At 33.8% G+C, this 18,131-nt stretch overlaps 2 protein-coding genes across 4 annotated transcripts; one reads left to right on the top strand and one right to left on the bottom strand.

Annotated features, from left to right (window-relative positions):
* Positions 1-2,990: 2,990 nt before the first annotated feature.
* On the bottom strand, positions 2,991-6,919 carry LOC134253873 (sphingomyelin phosphodiesterase 5-like). Of its 2 annotated transcripts, none has more exons than XM_062736461.1 (7): positions 6,866-6,919; positions 5,359-6,161; positions 5,023-5,095; positions 4,583-4,723; positions 4,364-4,453; positions 3,918-4,153; positions 2,991-3,658 (listed from the first exon to the last, which is right to left on the bottom strand). In XM_062736461.1, exons 2-7 carry the CDS (start codon positions 6,109-6,111, stop codon positions 3,575-3,577), a joined length of 1,377 nt encoding a protein of 458 aa, XP_062592445.1. In that variant the 5' UTR covers positions 6,112-6,161; positions 6,866-6,919; the 3' UTR covers positions 2,991-3,574. The 2 variants fall into 2 exon arrangements, with proteins under 2 accessions (XP_062592445.1, XP_062592451.1); XM_062736467.1 differs by lacking the exon at positions 6,866-6,919 and adding an exon at positions 6,339-6,386.
* A 236-nt stretch (positions 6,920-7,155) lies between these two features.
* On the top strand, positions 7,156-15,360 carry LOC134253854 (glutathione synthetase-like). Of its 2 annotated transcripts, XM_062736452.1 has the most exons (13): positions 7,156-7,212; positions 7,425-7,524; positions 7,965-8,151; positions 8,348-8,423; positions 9,351-9,526; positions 9,981-10,023; positions 10,423-10,496; positions 10,701-10,865; positions 11,011-11,080; positions 11,161-11,352; positions 12,056-12,137; positions 12,440-12,629; positions 12,886-15,360. In XM_062736452.1, the coding sequence occupies exons 2-13, from the start codon at positions 7,437-7,439 to the stop codon at positions 13,010-13,012; spliced, it is 1,470 nt and encodes a 489-aa protein (XP_062592436.1). In that variant the 5' UTR covers positions 7,156-7,212; positions 7,425-7,436; the 3' UTR covers positions 13,013-15,360. The 2 variants fall into 2 exon arrangements, with proteins under 2 accessions (XP_062592436.1, XP_062592431.1); XM_062736447.1 differs by lacking the exon at positions 7,156-7,212 and having other exon boundaries at positions 7,241-7,524.
* The last annotated feature ends 2,771 nt before the right edge of the window (positions 15,361-18,131 follow it).

Here is an 18,131-nt window from a genome sequence, read left to right as displayed (position 1 = left end):
GGAAATTACCATTGTTAACTGACAATACGTCGTCGATATATCTAAATATCGAGTTGAAGGCCACAGCAATTGTTTTCTTCTTTTCACGCATCAGATTTTACACAAATTCTGCTTCATGTGAATTCAAAAATAGGTCTGCTAATAACAGGGCGCAATGGGTACCCATGGGAATTCCAATAGTTTGTTGGAAGACCTGGTCTCCAAAAACAACACAGATGTTGTCAATCAGAAACTCAAGCATCATTTTAATGTCAACTTCAGAGTACTTGTGTATACAATCAGAATGTTTTTTAACAAAATAATTTTGCAAATGACCAATGACAAGGTAAGTAAATTTACGAGTTCCATTTTTATTGAAAAAGCAGCTGTCAATGATGTCAAAAAGTCTGGACTTTAATTTATCGTGGGGAATAGTACTGTATAAAGTTGAAAAGTCAGAAGTTTTTAAGCTGTTGATTTTGGTGAAATCTTGTGATTTCTAATTGTCCAAAAGTTCCTTGGAATTTTTAAATATCCACATCTGATTTACACCACTTCTTGAATATATTGTTGCACAGTATTCTTGAAGTTTCTCCTTCACTACTGTTAAAATCTTATTGAGGAGTAAAGAAAGAGGCTTAGTTGAACATTTACTGGAACCCGCTATGTATCTGTGTTTGTAAGGATTCTTATGCAGTTTAGGAATCCAATATATATATATATGGAAGTTTAAATTGGTTTTGGTGCTTTGGAATATTAAAAATATTCAAAACTGATATATGATTTTGAAGAATTTCTTCCTTAGAAAGGGAACTATGAGTATTAGTTGGATTACCACTTGTAAAATTTAATCCAAGTTCTTCTAAAATACAATTTATGTAATGAGCCTAACAAACGAAGACAATGTTGTTACATGCTTTGTCAGCAGGGACCAGTACATACTGATCATGTAATCTATCTAATTCTTTTATCACTTCTGGATTATTGAATACAGAAGGATATATGGTTTTCATAGTGCCCCTCACTCTTTTAATGCGCAATCTTAACATGGATCTGATACATTTCATCCATTCTGACAAAGTGTCAATGTCTTCTTTTTCATATCTGGCCCATCGCCTGGCGTAATCTTCAACAGAATCCATAACATTTTAACATGAAATTCCAATGCCAGTTGAAGGATCGGAGTTCCCTATATTTTGGACCTTTTAAAATAAGTGATCCAAGGTCCTCGTTATTAACAATAAAAACATATTTAAAAACATAGGTAATCAGAGATTACAGAGCTCACCTCAACAAATGTTGTCTTTAAGTAAGGCAAAGTCACAAAATTACCCAACAAAAAGTGTACATCTAAAAATGCAAAATTTATGCAATTTTGATCTAAAACTTTGGAATAGACCTATATAAAAACTTCAAACTAGTTCTTCAACATGAAAATGTGATCAAAATCCAGCATCTGAAGCAAGCTCGTTTAAGAGTTCTCATCCCTTGATGCATCATTTGGGCAAGTTTGGTTTATTTAAGCCTTATAGTTTCTTGGTGATAGACCTGCACCCATAACTTTTACCTGGTCCATTATCTGGAAATGTATGTCGAATTCAGCATCCGGAGCAAGTTCATTAGTATGCATCCTAAGATGTATCATCCATGCGAGTTTATGTCGAATTCAGCATCCGGAGCAAGTCCATTAGTATGCATCCTAAGATGTATCATCCATACGAGTTTGCACAACATATGGCTAATAGTTACTTAGAAATGAAACCTGCATAAAAATTTAACCTTTTCACTCATCCAGAAAAAAATGTAGGTCAGATTCAGCATCTGAAGCCAGCCTTGTAGAATGCAACCTTAGATGTATCATCCATGCAAGTTTGGTCATTATAGAGCTCATAGTTACTTGGAAATGAATCCTGCATCAAAAACTTTAACCTGTTCACTCATCCAGAAAATGTAGGTCAGATTCAGCATCCGAAGCAAGTCTGGTAGTATGCATCCTAAGATGTATCATCCATGCAAGTTAAGTCGTTATAGGGCTCATTGTAACTTGGAAATGAAACCTGCCCGAAAAACTTTAACCTGTTCACTCATCCAGAAAATGTAGGTCAGATTCAGCTTCTGAAGCAAGTCTGGTAGTATGCATCCTAAGATGTACCATCCATGCAAGTTTGATCATTATAGGGCTCATTGTATCTTGAAAATGAACCCTGCACCAAAAGCTTTAACCTGTTCACTCAACCGGAAAATGTAGGTCAGATTCAGCATCCGAAGCAAGCCTGGTAATGTGCATCCTTAGATGTATCATTCATGCAAGTTTGGTCAACATAGGGCTTATAGTTACTTGGAAATGAGACCTGCACCAAAAACATTAACCTGTTCACTCAACTGGAAAATGTAGGTCAGATTCAGCATCAAAGTCTGGTAGTGTACATCCTTAGATGTATCATCCATGCAAGTTTGGTCAAGATAGGGCTTATAGTTACTTGAAAACGAGACCTGCACCAAAAACATTAACCTGTTCACTCAACTGGAAAATGTAGGTCAGATTCAGCATCCGAAGCAAGCCTGGTAATGTGCATCCTTAGATGTACCATCCATGCAAGTTTGGTCAACATAGGGCTTATAGTTCCTTGGAAATGAGACCTACACCAAAAACTGCACCAAAAATGTTAACCTGCTCCAAAAACATTAACCTGGTCATTTCTTTGGTGAAATTGCAGCATCTGAAACTTTGACTGGAACAATGAAACACATTAGAAGCATCTTCCATGCATGTCTAATCAATATAGGACATAGAAGTACTTAAAAAGAAAACTGCTCCAAAAAACTTAACCTTAACCTGGGACGCCGACACAGACGCCGAGGGTATTACATAAGCTCCCCCAACTTCGTTGAGGTGAGCTAAAAACAAAATGAAATGTTATTAAAACAAAGTTTAAAGAAGCAAAAATCACACTCACAAAACATTCAATAATTTATTTATTTATAAATATTTATTTTCTAAAAAAGTCAAAATCACTGGTTCAAGTATCTCAAAAATAGTAACAATCAGACAAATGTATAATCTCTCAGCATCTTCAACAATAGACTATACCAATAATTCTTAATAAAACACTTTTTCAAACAATATACCGGTACGGTAGATTATATCACAATATGAGTACACTGTATATATGCAACAGTTCTACTAAAGCAAACCTGAGACTAAATCAATTTGTTTTAAACAAGAAATACCGGTATATAACAAAGGGAAAAAATTAAATAGTAAAATAAATAAAATTATATTTATGATCAGTACAGAAATGCAATTTTATTTGGCCTAGCAACAGCCTTCCAGAAAAAATAACAGAGTCTCAATTTTCACTTCTTCCATATTCAAATGCATTTTTGTTTTCTGAATGATGTTAACATACTTATCTTTCCAAATCATCAGGATGTGTGGCTGAAAAACCCATAAAAGCTCAATATTTGATCTGAATTTCACTTTTACAAAAAGAAATTCATAAAGGTAGGTATTGAAAAAGTCAGACTGGTGAGATCAAAAGTGCTCATTTAACTTAATATATGGTCTCAGAGCCAGAAGCTTATTTCTGGGATGTCAGGAAGTGTTGAATGTCATGGAGACAGGAATGTGATCTGTCAGCTCGGCCAGCCTCGTCACAAAACTGTATTGTCTGATTTCCTGCAAGGTATGGAAAAAGTTTCTGTATCAGTTAATAAACAGATAAAAATGAAATTCTAGGCTCCTGGGTCATAAAACTTGGAGAGTCTCATTTTTACACAGGTCCCACCTTCTCACTCTATATTCCTTTCTTTATAGTGAGACTGAGATCAAAAGTGAGCTCAGCTTAGTTTTATGGTCCCGTAGCCTGGTGAATTAATTAGTACTTTACAGTAACTTATCATTTCTTCTACAATGCTCTAGTGCCAGTTTTACTTACAATGTCTGATTCCTTGTTGTACAGAATGTAATCTATCCTCCGTTTTCCATCACATTTCTCGTTTACCTCCCCTGTCTTTGGATGAGCATTGTACACAAGATTAGACAGAGTGGCCACTTTTACGTCAGCGTCTAATATGTACCGCCGTCGCATGGCTGGATTCTCCAGCGCTCGCTTGAGTCCCTCTGGGGAGGAAATCTCCTCCTCCCAAAAACAACCCTGTCTCATTTCTGTTCCTTTATAAATCAAAAGACAACAATCCATTACTTATTTATAAGAACTTTGTGGAGCATTTAAAATAATTTTGTGTTTTGAATATCTTCTATTCCAACTTTATATGGAATGTAATTCTCTTAAGTATTTTTTAATGAATCAATTTGTATTTGTCATTCAGATAAATTTCTTGGTACATGATTTTTTTTTCTGATTGTCCAGTATTAGCTAACCCACAGTCCATTCATGGTCCTGCCCTGCACTTTTTCGAGCTGGATCTATGTACACAGAAAACAAACTGTGATCTGAAAGACACTGATCACCTAGAAAACAACAAAATATCTTTCTAAGACCAAAAATATATAGTCACTTCACCATAATATACATGCAGTGTTTATGACATAAAAAAGTCAAGTTTTCCAATACAAAATTAGCATAGGATAGTAGGATACCTGGGGATATGTTATCAAAGTTGAAATCACCACAAAGAATGTCAAAGGTCACACTGTCCCTCTGGTCACCGGTCAGTGTCCTGAATTCCTCGGTCCACAGCAACACTTCATCCAGTTGTTTCTGGATAATTGGTGTCTCACCTATGTATAAAAACAAAAAGGCCAAGAAGATTAAACTTAGAAGTTTGCTGAAATTTCAGGGAATTCCCAGTGTATAAAAGTGTTAAACCATTTCAGGCTTCAGCAGCTGCACATATCTTTTCCTGAGAAATGAATGCATTTTTCCTCCATCTTGATGATACTATTCGTTTTTCTGACGATGATTTTTTTTTAATTGACAAAATTTCGTATGATGCACATATTATTATTTCATTGAATTCACTTTGCTCGTTCTATATTGTAAGTAGTTAGTAATGGAGTTGGTGTATGATTTACACTACCTTGATAAGCCTGTAGATGTGTGTTGAAGATGTATCCCACCTTGGATTTTCCCTTTGACCTCCCGAGCAAAACCTGTCAGTAAAAGAATTACCAGTAAACAATATATCAATGAAAGAGCTAGGGAGTGAAATTCTGAAACAATACTTTACCTTATCAAATTGAAATTATTTTTTTTTTATAATTTAGATACACAATACCCATACTTAATATATGATAACAAGAAGTAAGTCTCAATCTATTTTTACTTCTACATGTGTACTTCATTACTTTGTCTGTTTGTCATAAAATATTACAAGTAATTGTATAAAATGTTTTAATTCTTTTATAATAAATACCTTCACCATGAGAAGTCCTTTCCCAGAAAATAAGCACTGTTTGCAGGAATTACTGTACGTTTTAAAGCAAGCATGGAGGATTTCATATTTACTAACAAACATCAACCCACTATTGAAAATAAAGTAATTGTTAAACAGACTAGTATCTCCTACATCATATATTATCCAGGGATAAACCTTATGAAGCTCCTTAACCAGTCTTTTACTGTGATCCCTATCCCAACCTTCCTGAATACACATAAAATCTATTTCTGAAAAGTTAGTCTGAATATCTCCCACTTGTTTTGTTCCATTAGCTATACTTTCAGTTCGGATTTGATCTGCTATGATTCTTTGTCCTGTTATCTGTGCTCGCTGTTTTGTATGAGACAGGTTGTTAAATCTAGAGAGAAACTCGGGCATCAGGCAAATATTCATTGTTGTTACATTATATGTTTTTTTCTCTGAGTCATATTGTTGTCCATCGGTCCCCTTTACTGAAAGAATATATGAATTTCTGAACAAATGTAAAACACATCTCATCAAAAAGGCCACTACAGCAGGGACAATGAGGCAGGTCAGAATACTGATATACAGAGGAAGGAATGCTAGACTGGTGGCATAATGCCTCGCAATGTGGGTTCTCTCTTTTGTGGTGGGAATGAAGATGGACACAATTTCACTGAAGCTCCATAAAACTGGCCTGAGGATGAATTCAGCAACTGTAAATGCCCACTGCTGGTATTTATGAGGAAAGGGTGTCTTGTGAAGCATAATGTTTACTCTCTCTCTTTACAATATATCAAGGCATCATCTTGATCATTCTGCAATGTAAAATATATTTTATAGTACATGTGTATTAAATGAAAAAGTTCTACAAATGTCATTTGGCAACTTGGATTTATAAATATTCATTTTTTTTTTCAATTTCAATATAAATCCTTGAAAAGGATGGGAAAAGACCACTGATTCTTTAGTGTTCATAGACTGTATTAACATACCACAGTTTAGATGAAAGTTTCTGCATAAAACTCTCAATTTAATTTTGAACATTAAAATAACGGAGAAAGGTAAGCATGAAAAATTTTCCTGGCATCTATTTATACCATAAATTTTTTGGAGGTCCTTGTTTGCTCTTCTTTTTTGTATTTAAATGGACTTTTGAGCTTGAATATTGTTCGTTATCTCCACGTATTTCATTAAAGAATCTCAACAATTGGGATACCATCTGATCTAAGTACATGCACAAGCACAGAATCATCACTATTGGAACATAAAAAAATATTTTTTAAACAGTTACTGTAATCTGGGAGTGCTTCTGACACGTAAATAGCCATTCAATACGTGATCATAACAAACAGTGTAGTCTGTAGACACTGGTAGAGTCTACTTCTAAAGTTCTAGTTTCAGTTTGTTCGGGTATCAAAAAGACAAAGTTTTTAAACTATGAAACACAAAGTTAATCTTCCTTTCTTCAGAGCAATGCTTCCTTATTTTGTGTTTTAGCATCTCAGTAAAATAAACTTACATGTCTTTGCTATATGGGCATACTACGGCAATAGATTACAGAACGTCCTATGGACTCGACTACAGTAGCAGAAGTCACGTGTAATGTAATGCCAATCCCGAGTCCGATTTTCATTTCGCACAACAAATAAAATTATATTTGGCGGAGATTTATACGAATAACATTTTTTAAAATTAAAATAAGATCACATATATAAAACTGATAGTCAGAATTGTAAACATTTTCGATTTTACACGTTTAAACATCCGTTACAGTGCACTGGATCGGGTTCATTTGTTTTCACTTTCAACTTTCATTTTGCGGAATGGTCACAAACCAGTGAAACCGACAAGCCAAAGGACTGACAGGTAATTTTCCAGTTTATCAAACCAGATAGGAATTTCAAACAATTTTTGATACAATTTTGGTGACTCTGATATTTTTGTTTTGTTGTTTTCTAGCTTTCCGGTGAGAATCAATTGGTGAATTGTTCTAGATAGATCGTATGTTCCAATTTTTAACCATATTTATTAATCAGATTTTATTCATATAAATATATATTTTTATTGTACAACCATAGGAAGTTATCAACATGGCAACTGTTCTGGAGGGCACAAAAATCGAGGAGAAGAGACTTCAAGATTTAATTGAAAGTGCAAAAGACATTGCACTTATTAATGGTAATGAATTTGAATATTGCTAAAAAAATTTGATAAACTAAGCTGTTAGATCTGAAAGAGAGCATTACTTTAATATACAAGATAGAGGGGTATATATTTGACTAATGTCTGTTGATGATATTGTGTTTGTTGACAACTTTGAAATCACAAATGTTTAATTGTGTAGTGATTGACATTGTATCTGTCAATTTGAGTGAACTGATTTGAACAAACTGATTTAATGAAAAACATGCAATATAAATTGTTGATATACCTTTGAAAATTTGTTCCTATACAAAGCTATATGGGAAAAAAGTATAACATTTATAATGTTTTACTGACAGAGGTATGGTCATAATTTGACCACTGAGTGAGATGTTGGAAATGTGTTTTGTTGGACTCAAGAACCATATTTCCCTAGAACACATTCAATAAAATGTATAATTTTTAATTTACTACAGGTGCTTTGATGAGGACGAAAGAAAAACCTGGGTCATCTGCTGTGGTCAATCATTCTCCCTTTTCTTTATTTCCGTCTGTTGTACCTCAGAATTTATTAGAAAAAGCCAAGGGCATCCAAAAGTCCTTTAATCTTCTAATGCATCGAGTTTCTCATGACCATCAGTTTCTGGAGCAGGCATTGCAGAAGTAAGGATGTCTGTTAAACTTTGTATGTTTTTTTCCTCAGACATCTAAATCTCACATACCATAGATACCCATGCAGTTCTAAGTGTGTTGGAAGTCCCAACTTATTAATGTGTTTTTAACATTTATGTTTTAAATCCTTAACTTGAATTTTTTATTGATTAAGATATCTACTTCATTTTCTTACTTAATGTTTTAGTGTTATCAAAGTAGATGACTTCACAAGACAACTATGGGATATTTACAACACTGTTAGAGAAGAAGGGTTTAGACAGGTGAATATAGGCAATATATGATAATTAACTCAGATAGTTCAATACAAGTATATGCATACAGCAGTATTGGGTTAAAAAATCAAATGAGAAAAGTCGTTATTAGAAGTATAGCTTGGAAGATGTTGGATGTGAGATAACTTTGTAAAAGATAAAAGTTCCATTTTTTCAATCAGGAGCCGACTTCTTACTTTAAAACCAACACTGTATTTGTGATATACATTGTACATACTTTTTGTGTTGGAAATTAAACCCTTTTTTAGCTCACCTGAGCTGAAAGCTCAAGTGAGCTTTTCTGATCACCCGTTGTACGTCGTCCGTCCGTCCGTCTGTAAACTTTTCACATTTTCAACTTCTTCTCAAGAACCACTGGGCCAATTTTAACCAAACTTGGTACAAAGCATCCTTGGGTGAAGGGGAATTTAAATTGTTTAAATCAAGGGCCAAGACCCCTTCCAAGGGGAGATAATCAAGAAAATACAAAAATAGGGTTGGGTCATTAAAAAATCTTCTTCTCAAGAACCACTGGGCCAGAAAAGCTGAAACTTATATGAAAGCATCCTGGGGTAGTGTAGATATTAAATTGTTAAAATCATGACCCCCGGGGGCAGGGCGGGGCCACAATAGGAAATCCAAGATTTACATAGAAATATATAGAACAAATCTTTAAAAATCTTCTACTCAAGAACCACTGGGCCAGGAAAGCTGAAACTTATGCGGAAGCATCCTTGGGTAGTGTAGATATTAATTTGTTAAAATCATGACCCCCGGGGGTAGGGCGGGGCCACAATAGGGAATCCAATTTTTACATAGAAATATATATAGAACAAATCTTTAAAAAAGATCTGCATCACCCAAGTTACTCAGGTGAGCGATGTGGCCCATGGGCCTCTTGTTTTAAAATAATGAAGCCTTACTTTTTTGTTTCAGCCAGTGTCCCTTGGCCTGTTCAGAAATGACTTCATGATGGACACTAAGAAAATAGAGAAGAATCCAGACTGCTCATTATCTCAAATTGGTGAGCATGCTCAACTCAAACAGATTGAGTTTAACACCATAGCATCCAGTTTTGCAGGATTAGTTGGGGCACTGTCAGATGTACACAGGTTTGTCATATTCTGAATCTTGTAAGTGGTCCAGATCTTACATTTATGTACTAATTAAAATTAGATTAAAGTTTAAATCATTTACTTGCCATAGCAAGATTCAGATGCATTTTATAGATTCTTTGACCATATAATAGTATACTCCCCTTTTTCAATAATTTTAAGGAGAAGAAATATAGTTTGTAGGTTATTTAAGTATTTTATCTAATTAAGGATTCACATGTTGCAGTTAAAGACACACAGTGCTTCTTATAGAATGAAATTAAGATGAAATTGGCTCACATCTGTCAGATGGATAGGACGTTTATATGAATAATTAGAATAGAATCTTTACAAACCAATATGTTTCCTTTACATATGAGTTATTCGTTATGATTTATTAGTAAATATGTATGTGTAGAACTATTCAAAATTTACATCAATAACCAAGTGCTATGTTTTATTTCCATTGCAGATACACAATAGCTAAATCCAAGATTAAATATACCAAAACTCAGGTAAATGTTTGCACAATAAGATGATTGCTAGAAGGTTTTAAATTATTCCATTGCTAACATGTTATACAGTCAAAACTTTATTATCTGAAACTCACTGGGACTGAGAGCAAAATTAAAACTTCAAGCTATCCAAGGTTTCATGTAGCAAAATAAAAATTTTAAGAATAAGTGGTTTGGACTTCCAAATTACTTTGACATATCAATGGTTCTTGAGATAGCAGTGTTTAAGATGCTGAAGTTCAACTGTATTGGTTTACATATGAATATAAGATATATTATATATTAATAAACATTTGATTTCATGATAAAATTTTAAAGGCAATTTTATATCAGCAGTTTAAGTTTCCAAGAAATGTTCCTTTTAGTAAAAAAAAAGTTAATGTTACTAAATATTTGTAGTTACCAAGAAATGACCCTGCCGTTGGTTTGTCTCGAGGAATAATTAAAGCATGGCAACACTATGGGAACAAAAAGTATTACTTTTATTTCAAGAGTTTGTTAATCAAAGTTGATAGCATATCTATTACTTACATATACATGTATTCTTAAGAACATCTTTTGAAACTAAAGTTAGTTTATTGTTCTCTCTGAAAGACTAGGTTGTGAACAGCATTCTTGTACGATTTATTGAATTTTTCTGAATTTAATTGTAGTTAAGAATAAAGCCTATCTTTCAGTGCAGCCATCTTGTTTGTGGTTAGTGTACCTGAGCAGAATCGCATGGACCAAGTTTGGTTGGAAAAGAAAATCGTGGAGCTTGATCACTCAATAGATGTAGTCTATTATAGTCTACAGTCACTATCCACTAATATGTTACTGTCTCCAGACAAAAAACTCTTTGTGTAAGTAGGTATATGAAATAATGACGCAATTCACAATATTTAATATTAGAATCATTGATGATTTATTTCATCGGATGCTGAGGTGCAGATATGGTTCTGTGTACTACAGTTGATCTTGTTATCTAGGTATATATTTTTGTTTCAGTAACAATACAGAGATAGCTGTTGTCTACTACAGAGAAGGATACTCACCAAATCATTACCCTAGTCAAAAGGTACCATAAATGGTGAATTTTTTTATGTAACATGTTTAACATTTTCACATGCTTAGTTTGAATTTTTCGATCATTTACAGGAATGGGACGTAAGATTGAGTATAGAAAGGTCAAAGGCCATTAAATGTCCCACTGTTCACTATCAGCTGGCAGGGACCAAGAAGATTCAGCAGGAACTGGCAAAACAAGGGGCTGTGGAAAAGTTCATCAGTGACGAAAAAGAAGCAGTAAAGATCCGATCATTTTTTGCGGGACAGTACAGTCTAGATCTGGTAAGGAATGGTGTTATAATTCTGTGACATCAGAACATATAGGGGTGTAACTGTACATCTATAAACATCTATATATGTAATTTAATGTAGAGTGGGTCAGTTTGTTACATTAATATGAAAACAATGATCCAGAAAGTTTTAAGAGTAGAAATGCATGAAGGTAAAACCAAGCCACTGATATTGTTAGTCTGTGCTCAGTGGTGTGTGCAAACTAAACATATTGAACATACCTGGTGAAACATAAACATTAGCTGTAACAGCTCGTGCAGTGTTTACAAAAACAGTTTACGTTTCTCGGGTGTGTTTATTTTGTTAAACTCTGCACAAATCATTGAGCACAAACGGACAACACTGGTGAATGGATTTTGTGTTTTTACATTTCTACTCTAAATTTTCTGGATTATAGTTTTAATATTTTTTAAACAGCAAAATTTCTGATTTTCTTTATTATTATTAAAGGATAAAGTTTACTTGTAAAATGGTGCAAGGATGTGTCAGTCAAACAAGTCAAGAAATTTTTAGTTTCAATCATTTCCAGATAAAATAAGTGTTTATTATATTTCTGTTTGAAATGCTATTGCAACATATAAGTCATGATATGTTATTCAAACCTTTAAATCACAGAGCAAAGATTTGTACTGACTGATCTACCATATGATGATTTAGAGTTATCTCTCTTAGATTGTGTTGTTTTACTTTGAAGGACCCAGAAGGAGACAATAATGCAGAGATGGCAATAAACAATCCTCAGGACTACGTGTTAAAACCACAGAGGGAGGGTGGGGGTAAGTATCCTGGTAGTGCAAATTCTTCTTCATCAGATGATAGCATATAATGCTGCAGGAATAGACCTCTGGCTTCAGGCCCATAAATCTTAGTCAAACTCACTTTTGATTTCAGACTTACTTTTACAAGAGGAGTGAATTTGAAAAAGTGAGACTATAGATCAAAAGTGCTCAGCTAAATTCTATGGCCTTGGAGCATGGTGATTGCCTATAAGATTCATTTGTAATTTCCTTAAATGTACATACATGTTGATCATATTAGCACTGGATGTATAGGCCTGTTTTTTCTGTGTACTTTAAAGGGAACAACCATTACGATGATGAGATTAAAACTCTGCTGTCAGACCTGAAGAATAACGAGGAGCGAGCTGGATACATCCTGATGGAGAAGATTCACCCGTGGGTACAGGAGAATTACCTGATCAAGGTGGGAGAGAGCTCAGTACTCAGGAAGGTGGTCAGTGAGATCGGAGTCTATGGAACCATACTGGGGTATATATAGCTTTACAATGACTGCTTAAGAAAACTAATTATTTATAGAAATTTAAAAATAGCATTGTAAGAATTCAGATATGTTTATATCTCTTTAAATTATCTATGGAAGTGACCCGATCATTACCAATTTTATAGAGGATATCTGAAATTTAAATAAATGCATTGTATTTTGCAAAATATAAATTTGCAATATGTCTTGATTCTTTCCTCCTCTCTTTCAATCTTTCATTGACATATTTTTCCCCTCGTTAAGGTCAGCTGAGGAGGTGATGGAGAATGAGGAGGTTGGACATCTGATGCGGACCAAACATTTAGGGGTGAACGAGGGGGGAGTGAGTACTGGATACTCCTGTCTGGACACACCCTTCCTTATTGAATGAATATTTCGCTATTAGATACACTGTTCATAGTTTTATATAAGAAAAGTTGAATATTTGTTAACAGAGGGAAGTCCGTCTCCTCAGAGATAAATGCATAATTATGTAAAGATCTGAAAGCTACATAGTGTCACATAATAAGGGTATATATTTTTTTGTTTAAGTACTATGCCATATTTAGTCAGCTTAAGCTTTAATTTAGTTGTCTCTTTAAAACATGTACCTCAGTATATATACATGTATATATGATGTTTTATTTATCATAATGGATTGTTAAAATATTGCATTTTAGATAGTATTTAGTTACATTTCTGCTCAGTTTTTCTTCCCTGAAAGTCTTTTTGGTAGATATATTTTTACAAAAAGCTGTTATACCATGCCTTGCTGTCTCTAGCTCTAACCCCTGGAAAGGAGCGAATTTTAAAATATAATGGCATTACTTTTCATTATCCCCTGCTCCATGAAAGAGAAAATCAGTTATGGTATATGTTGTCTTATAATTGTTTTGTCATTTGTTTAAATGACTTTTTTATGCCCCCCCTTCGAAGAAGGGAGGGCATATTGCTTTGCTGCTGTCTGTCGGTCCACTTAGATTCCGTTCATTTTCTTCGCAACCGTTGCACATACTTAAATGAAATTTGGTATACAGATATATCACATTAATATCTAGGTCAAGTTCTATTTTGGATACGATAGCTCCATTTTTGGCAGAGTTATGCCCCTTGGACTTATAAAAATTACAATTATTTGCCATTTCCGTTCATTTTGTTTGCAACCGTTGCACATACTGAAATGAAATTTGGTATACAGATATATCACATTAATATCTAGGTCAAGTTCTGTTTTGGGTAGATCGCACCATTTTTGACAGAGTTATGCCCCTTGGACTTAGAATAATTTCTATTATTTGCAGTTTCCGTTCATTTTCTTTGCAGCCGTTGCACATACCAAGATGAAATTTAGTATACAGATTTATCAGATAAATATCTAGGGCAAGTTCTGTTTTGGGTACGATTGCGCCATTTTTGACAGAGTTACTAGTATGCCCCTTGGACTTAGAAAAATTTCAATTATTTGCTGTTTCCGTTCATTTTCTTAACGACCGTTGCACATACTGAGGGGAAATTTAGTATACAAATTTATCAGATGACGATCTTGGTCAAGTTCTGTTTTGGGTACAATCACGCCATTTTTGACAGAGTTATGCCCTTTTGGACTTGGAAAAATTCCAATTTGGGGGGAGGGGGGATAAGTGTTTTACAAACATCTCTTGTTTATAATGAATATATGTCAGCTTTAAACTTTTTAACAGATAATTCTGCCACATGTTGATACACCATCAATTTTTTTCCGATGAGTTCTAGTCAAAACTGCAGGCTTTGAAAAATTATGTAGTTATTTACAATTCTTTTTTATTTACATAGAATAAAAAAATTATCAAATGTGCATGTACATCCCCCCCCCCCCCTTGAAAATGAGGGGTATATACTGATTATATATTGATTGGGGGTGTCTGTCACACTTAGCCGTCATTTGGCCACAACTCCTTTTGCAGAATATTACAAGGGGGGGGGGGGGGGGCTCTGGTGAAGAAGAGTAGGGCCAAAGTTATTTAGGTGAGCATTGTGGCCCATGAAGCTTCTTTTTTTGTCAGGTACATTTGATTTATTAGTGTATGTTAATGTTAAATTTGCAAGTAGCAATGTATTTTTTAAACTTTTTAAAATCTATATATAAATTAAGCTTTTTGTACAAAAGATGAGACAATTAATTTCCCATGAGGTGCAATATGTCTTAAAAATCCATGTTCTCAATTCAAATTATCACAAGATTATTTTTAATACATGCAGGCATTGACTGTAGAATTTCTTCTCTGTTGTCAGTCTTTCAGATTTATTGACATGTATTTATATTATTTTACTGTTTACATTGTACTGATATCTTAGATTCATCAAGAATAAACAGAAAATAATTGCCATTACGTTTTGTAATACAAATCTAAATGAGATCTGGTCCCCACCCAGTCTTTTTAATTTCCTTCTGTAAATACCAATCTAAGAGTGCTCCAGATATTAATTATGTTGTAGGATTATTTAATTTCTGTAGATCTGCACTTTTAAATGTTTACAGCAAACATGACACATCCGGCAATAGTTCCCAAATGTATAATATGCTCCTAGACTAAACCAATTATGTTATGACAGCAATGTTAGCCTAAATATCCAAAAATAAAAATAGGGGGGGGGGGGGAGTCGCATAAAATATATTATTATGTAGACTTTGTAAATGAAACTGTTCAAGTAAATAGGATTTAATACCAGGTTGCCTATCCCAGTCCAAGATGTGTGTTCCAGTAGACACCAATCACTTCTATAAATATGTAGACAAAATTGATTACTAGTATAGCTTTTCCAAAGCAGATTCTTTCTCTCACTTTTTAGATCATATATGCCCAAGGTTTTTGTGAGTTTTCAGATGGACGATTCAGTATTGATGTCTGACATTATAAAAATCTATCTGCAGTCTATTGTCAGTCGTGCCAATTATTTTCAAAAAAAAAAAACTTGCCACAAAGCTGAATGGGAGAAGGGAGCTTTTTCTTTTAATGAGAATTAAGGCTCAAATCATATTCCATGGGAAGATAATTTGGTTTCATTTCTTTTTCTGAGAAGTCACTAGCTGGACCAGAAAAGACAAAAACTTACAGGGATTTTTTTTTTTATATAATGTTCATTCAACTGGTAGATTCAACCAGGGGTTGAATTTATCAAAGTTTTATTATATATGTATGAAAAAAATCTTTTAAAGAACAGCATGGTTTGAAATATACATATATTTCTGCAAGCATTCTCTGGAAATGCTACAGATCTGTTCAGTTTATGCCTTTCAGGATAAGGGTGGAGCCAAAATAAGTGATCAAAGGTTATACCATTAGGAAAAAGTTGAAAAAAAGATGCACTAAGTGTATATTTATACTAATACTGAATGCAGGGAATTTTTCTCCCATTTCATTTTCACCCCTTTCAGCCTATCCTCATTGGGGCAAATTTATAGAATACAGTATAATTTCTTAAGGGGGATGTACAAGCCATATTGGATCTAGTCTGGTGTAAACTAAGAAATACCAAGAATGCGCTTAATACTCTACTTAACTAGCCCAAAGTTACTCAAAGTGCTAATGCACTAATTACCTACTGTTAGAGACCAAAATTAGTGAACAATTAAGTTTATTTTGTCTTAATTAGAAGAAAATTAATCATGTTAGAACTGCGCAGCTACAGCATTCATGAGATGAAAAATGCATTGAAAATGGAGTTAGTTTGATTCATTGATAATATGGCTACAACCATTTGTTTCGTTTTTTCCTTGTCATTATCCTTAATTCTTGAAAATTTGATTTTTCATATGGGTGTCTTCCTGAGGCCATGTGTTTATTTTGGTCCGCCATTCCTCTGTCACACAGAGTTCGAATAACAATGATTTTAGAATAAATGCGACCATAATAACATCAAGACAAGAAATTACTAAGTAATAATCATTAGGTTATATTACTTACTACTTTTATTTGTTGCATCGCATCGTCTAATTAATGAAAAAACGCGATTTTAACCTCACTCCAGCAAATCGGGAAAAACTGTTCTGTTTACAACTCGAAATTCCTCGTTAATATTATTCCACTAAGCAGATGGTTGGCATGTGCATATATCTGCTGTGGATAGATCCGTTTATTACCATGATTATATTTAATTTTTATAGAACAAGTCTTGATAATTTGTTGGTTTCTTTAAAACTCAAGAAAAAAAGATAAAAATGTCCTAAACATATGTGTTTACGGTGGGTCTTTTTTCTGTGGCGATAGAAGTTATTTTCAAATGGGGCACTGCAAGGAGGATGCTTAGCATTTAATTTGAAAATGTTAAACAATATGCAGTGCATGAAAAATAAATTGTAATTAGATGTCTTACATTCGAAAAGTTGGTACATATGTCTATTTTGTTTAGAAGTTAGATAAAAAAAATAGGCAGTTATAGGATATCCTTCAGGCACCTCACGTAAATAGCTAGAATGTTTGCAATGACCCACACATTGTATGGAGTAATGTTTGGACACAAAAACGCATCATGTCTCATTATGTTGACAACGTTGTAAGCTCTCGCTCATTGAACATACGAAGCTTGATAAAATATAATGAGTTGTTTCTATGAAATTTAGAAGCGAGCACAATGTTTGCAAAGAAAGGTCCATTGCATATATGCTATGTCTATCATCGCAAAAAAAGTGAGTGCTAACCCCCCCCCCCTCCCTCGAAAATCCTATGTTTGTTTTTCAAAATAGTGTCAAAGATTAAAAAAAATTGCATTACTAAGTATGTGATGGAACATGTACTAGCCTTATAATACCACTTGTTATAAGAATATTTGGTTGCCCTCTCTCCCGATCTACTGCCTAGAAATGGCCCGACTCATTTTTTTAACATTCCATTACACGATATTTTTTTCTTTTTCTTCCGTCAACAATTCTGTTTAAATTTTAAGGATTTTTTTTCTCACCTATAAATACGGACCCAATAATTTTTCCCTGAGGTGGGAGGACCACCAAACATCATTTTAAAGATGTTTATAGGTTGATTTTTTCTCTTTACTTTGTACAATTGTAATTTTGAAAATATGGGCAAATAGAAAAAAAAATTTATTCATTAAATCTCCTAACCAACTCTGAATGATTCCATGCCTTTTCAACTGTTGCTCCTCTGTAATGAAAATTATAAATGCATGTTTATTTGACACAGTATACGAGGGGTGATCAAAAAGTAAACAATATCTTAGGTACTTGATATTTATATTATTGTTGAAATATTCAAGTATTTTTCAAAGTGTAAAATTTTAATTGAAGGTCTTTGATGGCATATTGCTTTATTAAAAACACATCCCTTTTCAAACTTGCTTTCACCGGGCATTAATAAACTGCTTCACATGAACAAATTCTTATACGCTACTTCAAAGGCATTTCTAAGATATACATGTGCCACGAGTTCCACTGAGACAACCATTTTTCGTCAAAAGTACCTGAATAATGACGTCATTTTCAGATTGTGACATCACAAACAAGGATCAAAACTTCA

The sequence above is a fragment of the Saccostrea cucullata genome, unplaced genomic scaffold (assembly GCF_032062105.1).
Source record: "Saccostrea cucullata isolate Sc308-1 unplaced genomic scaffold, CSIRO_AGI_Scuc_v1 ctg319, whole genome shotgun sequence".
NCBI lineage: Eukaryota > Metazoa > Mollusca > Bivalvia > Ostreida > Ostreidae > Saccostrea > Saccostrea cuccullata.
This window is presented reverse-complemented; position numbering and strand designations above follow the sequence as displayed.

Coding starts and splice junctions, on each gene's coding strand:
- LOC134253854 (XM_062736452.1), top strand. CDS start 7,437: ATGGCAACTGTTCTGGAGGGCACAAAAATCGAGGAGAAGAGACTTCAA. Junction 10,024..10,422: donor TTAAATATACCAAAACTCAG/GTAAATGTTTGC, acceptor AAATATTTGTAG/TTACCAAGAAATGACCCTGC. Junction 11,081..11,160: donor ATCATTACCCTAGTCAAAAG/GTACCATAAATG, acceptor GATCATTTACAG/GAATGGGACGTAAGATTGAG.
- LOC134253873 (XM_062736461.1), bottom strand. CDS start 6,111: ATGCTTCACAAGACACCCTTTCCTCATAAATACCAGCAGTGGGCATTT. Junction 4,454..4,582: donor CTTTGATAACATATCCCCAG/GTATCCTACTAT, acceptor GTTGTTTTCTAG/GTGATCAGTGTCTTTCAGAT. Junction 3,659..3,917: donor ACAACAAGGAATCAGACATT/GTAAGTAAAACT, acceptor CATACCTTGCAG/GAAATCAGACAATACAGTTT.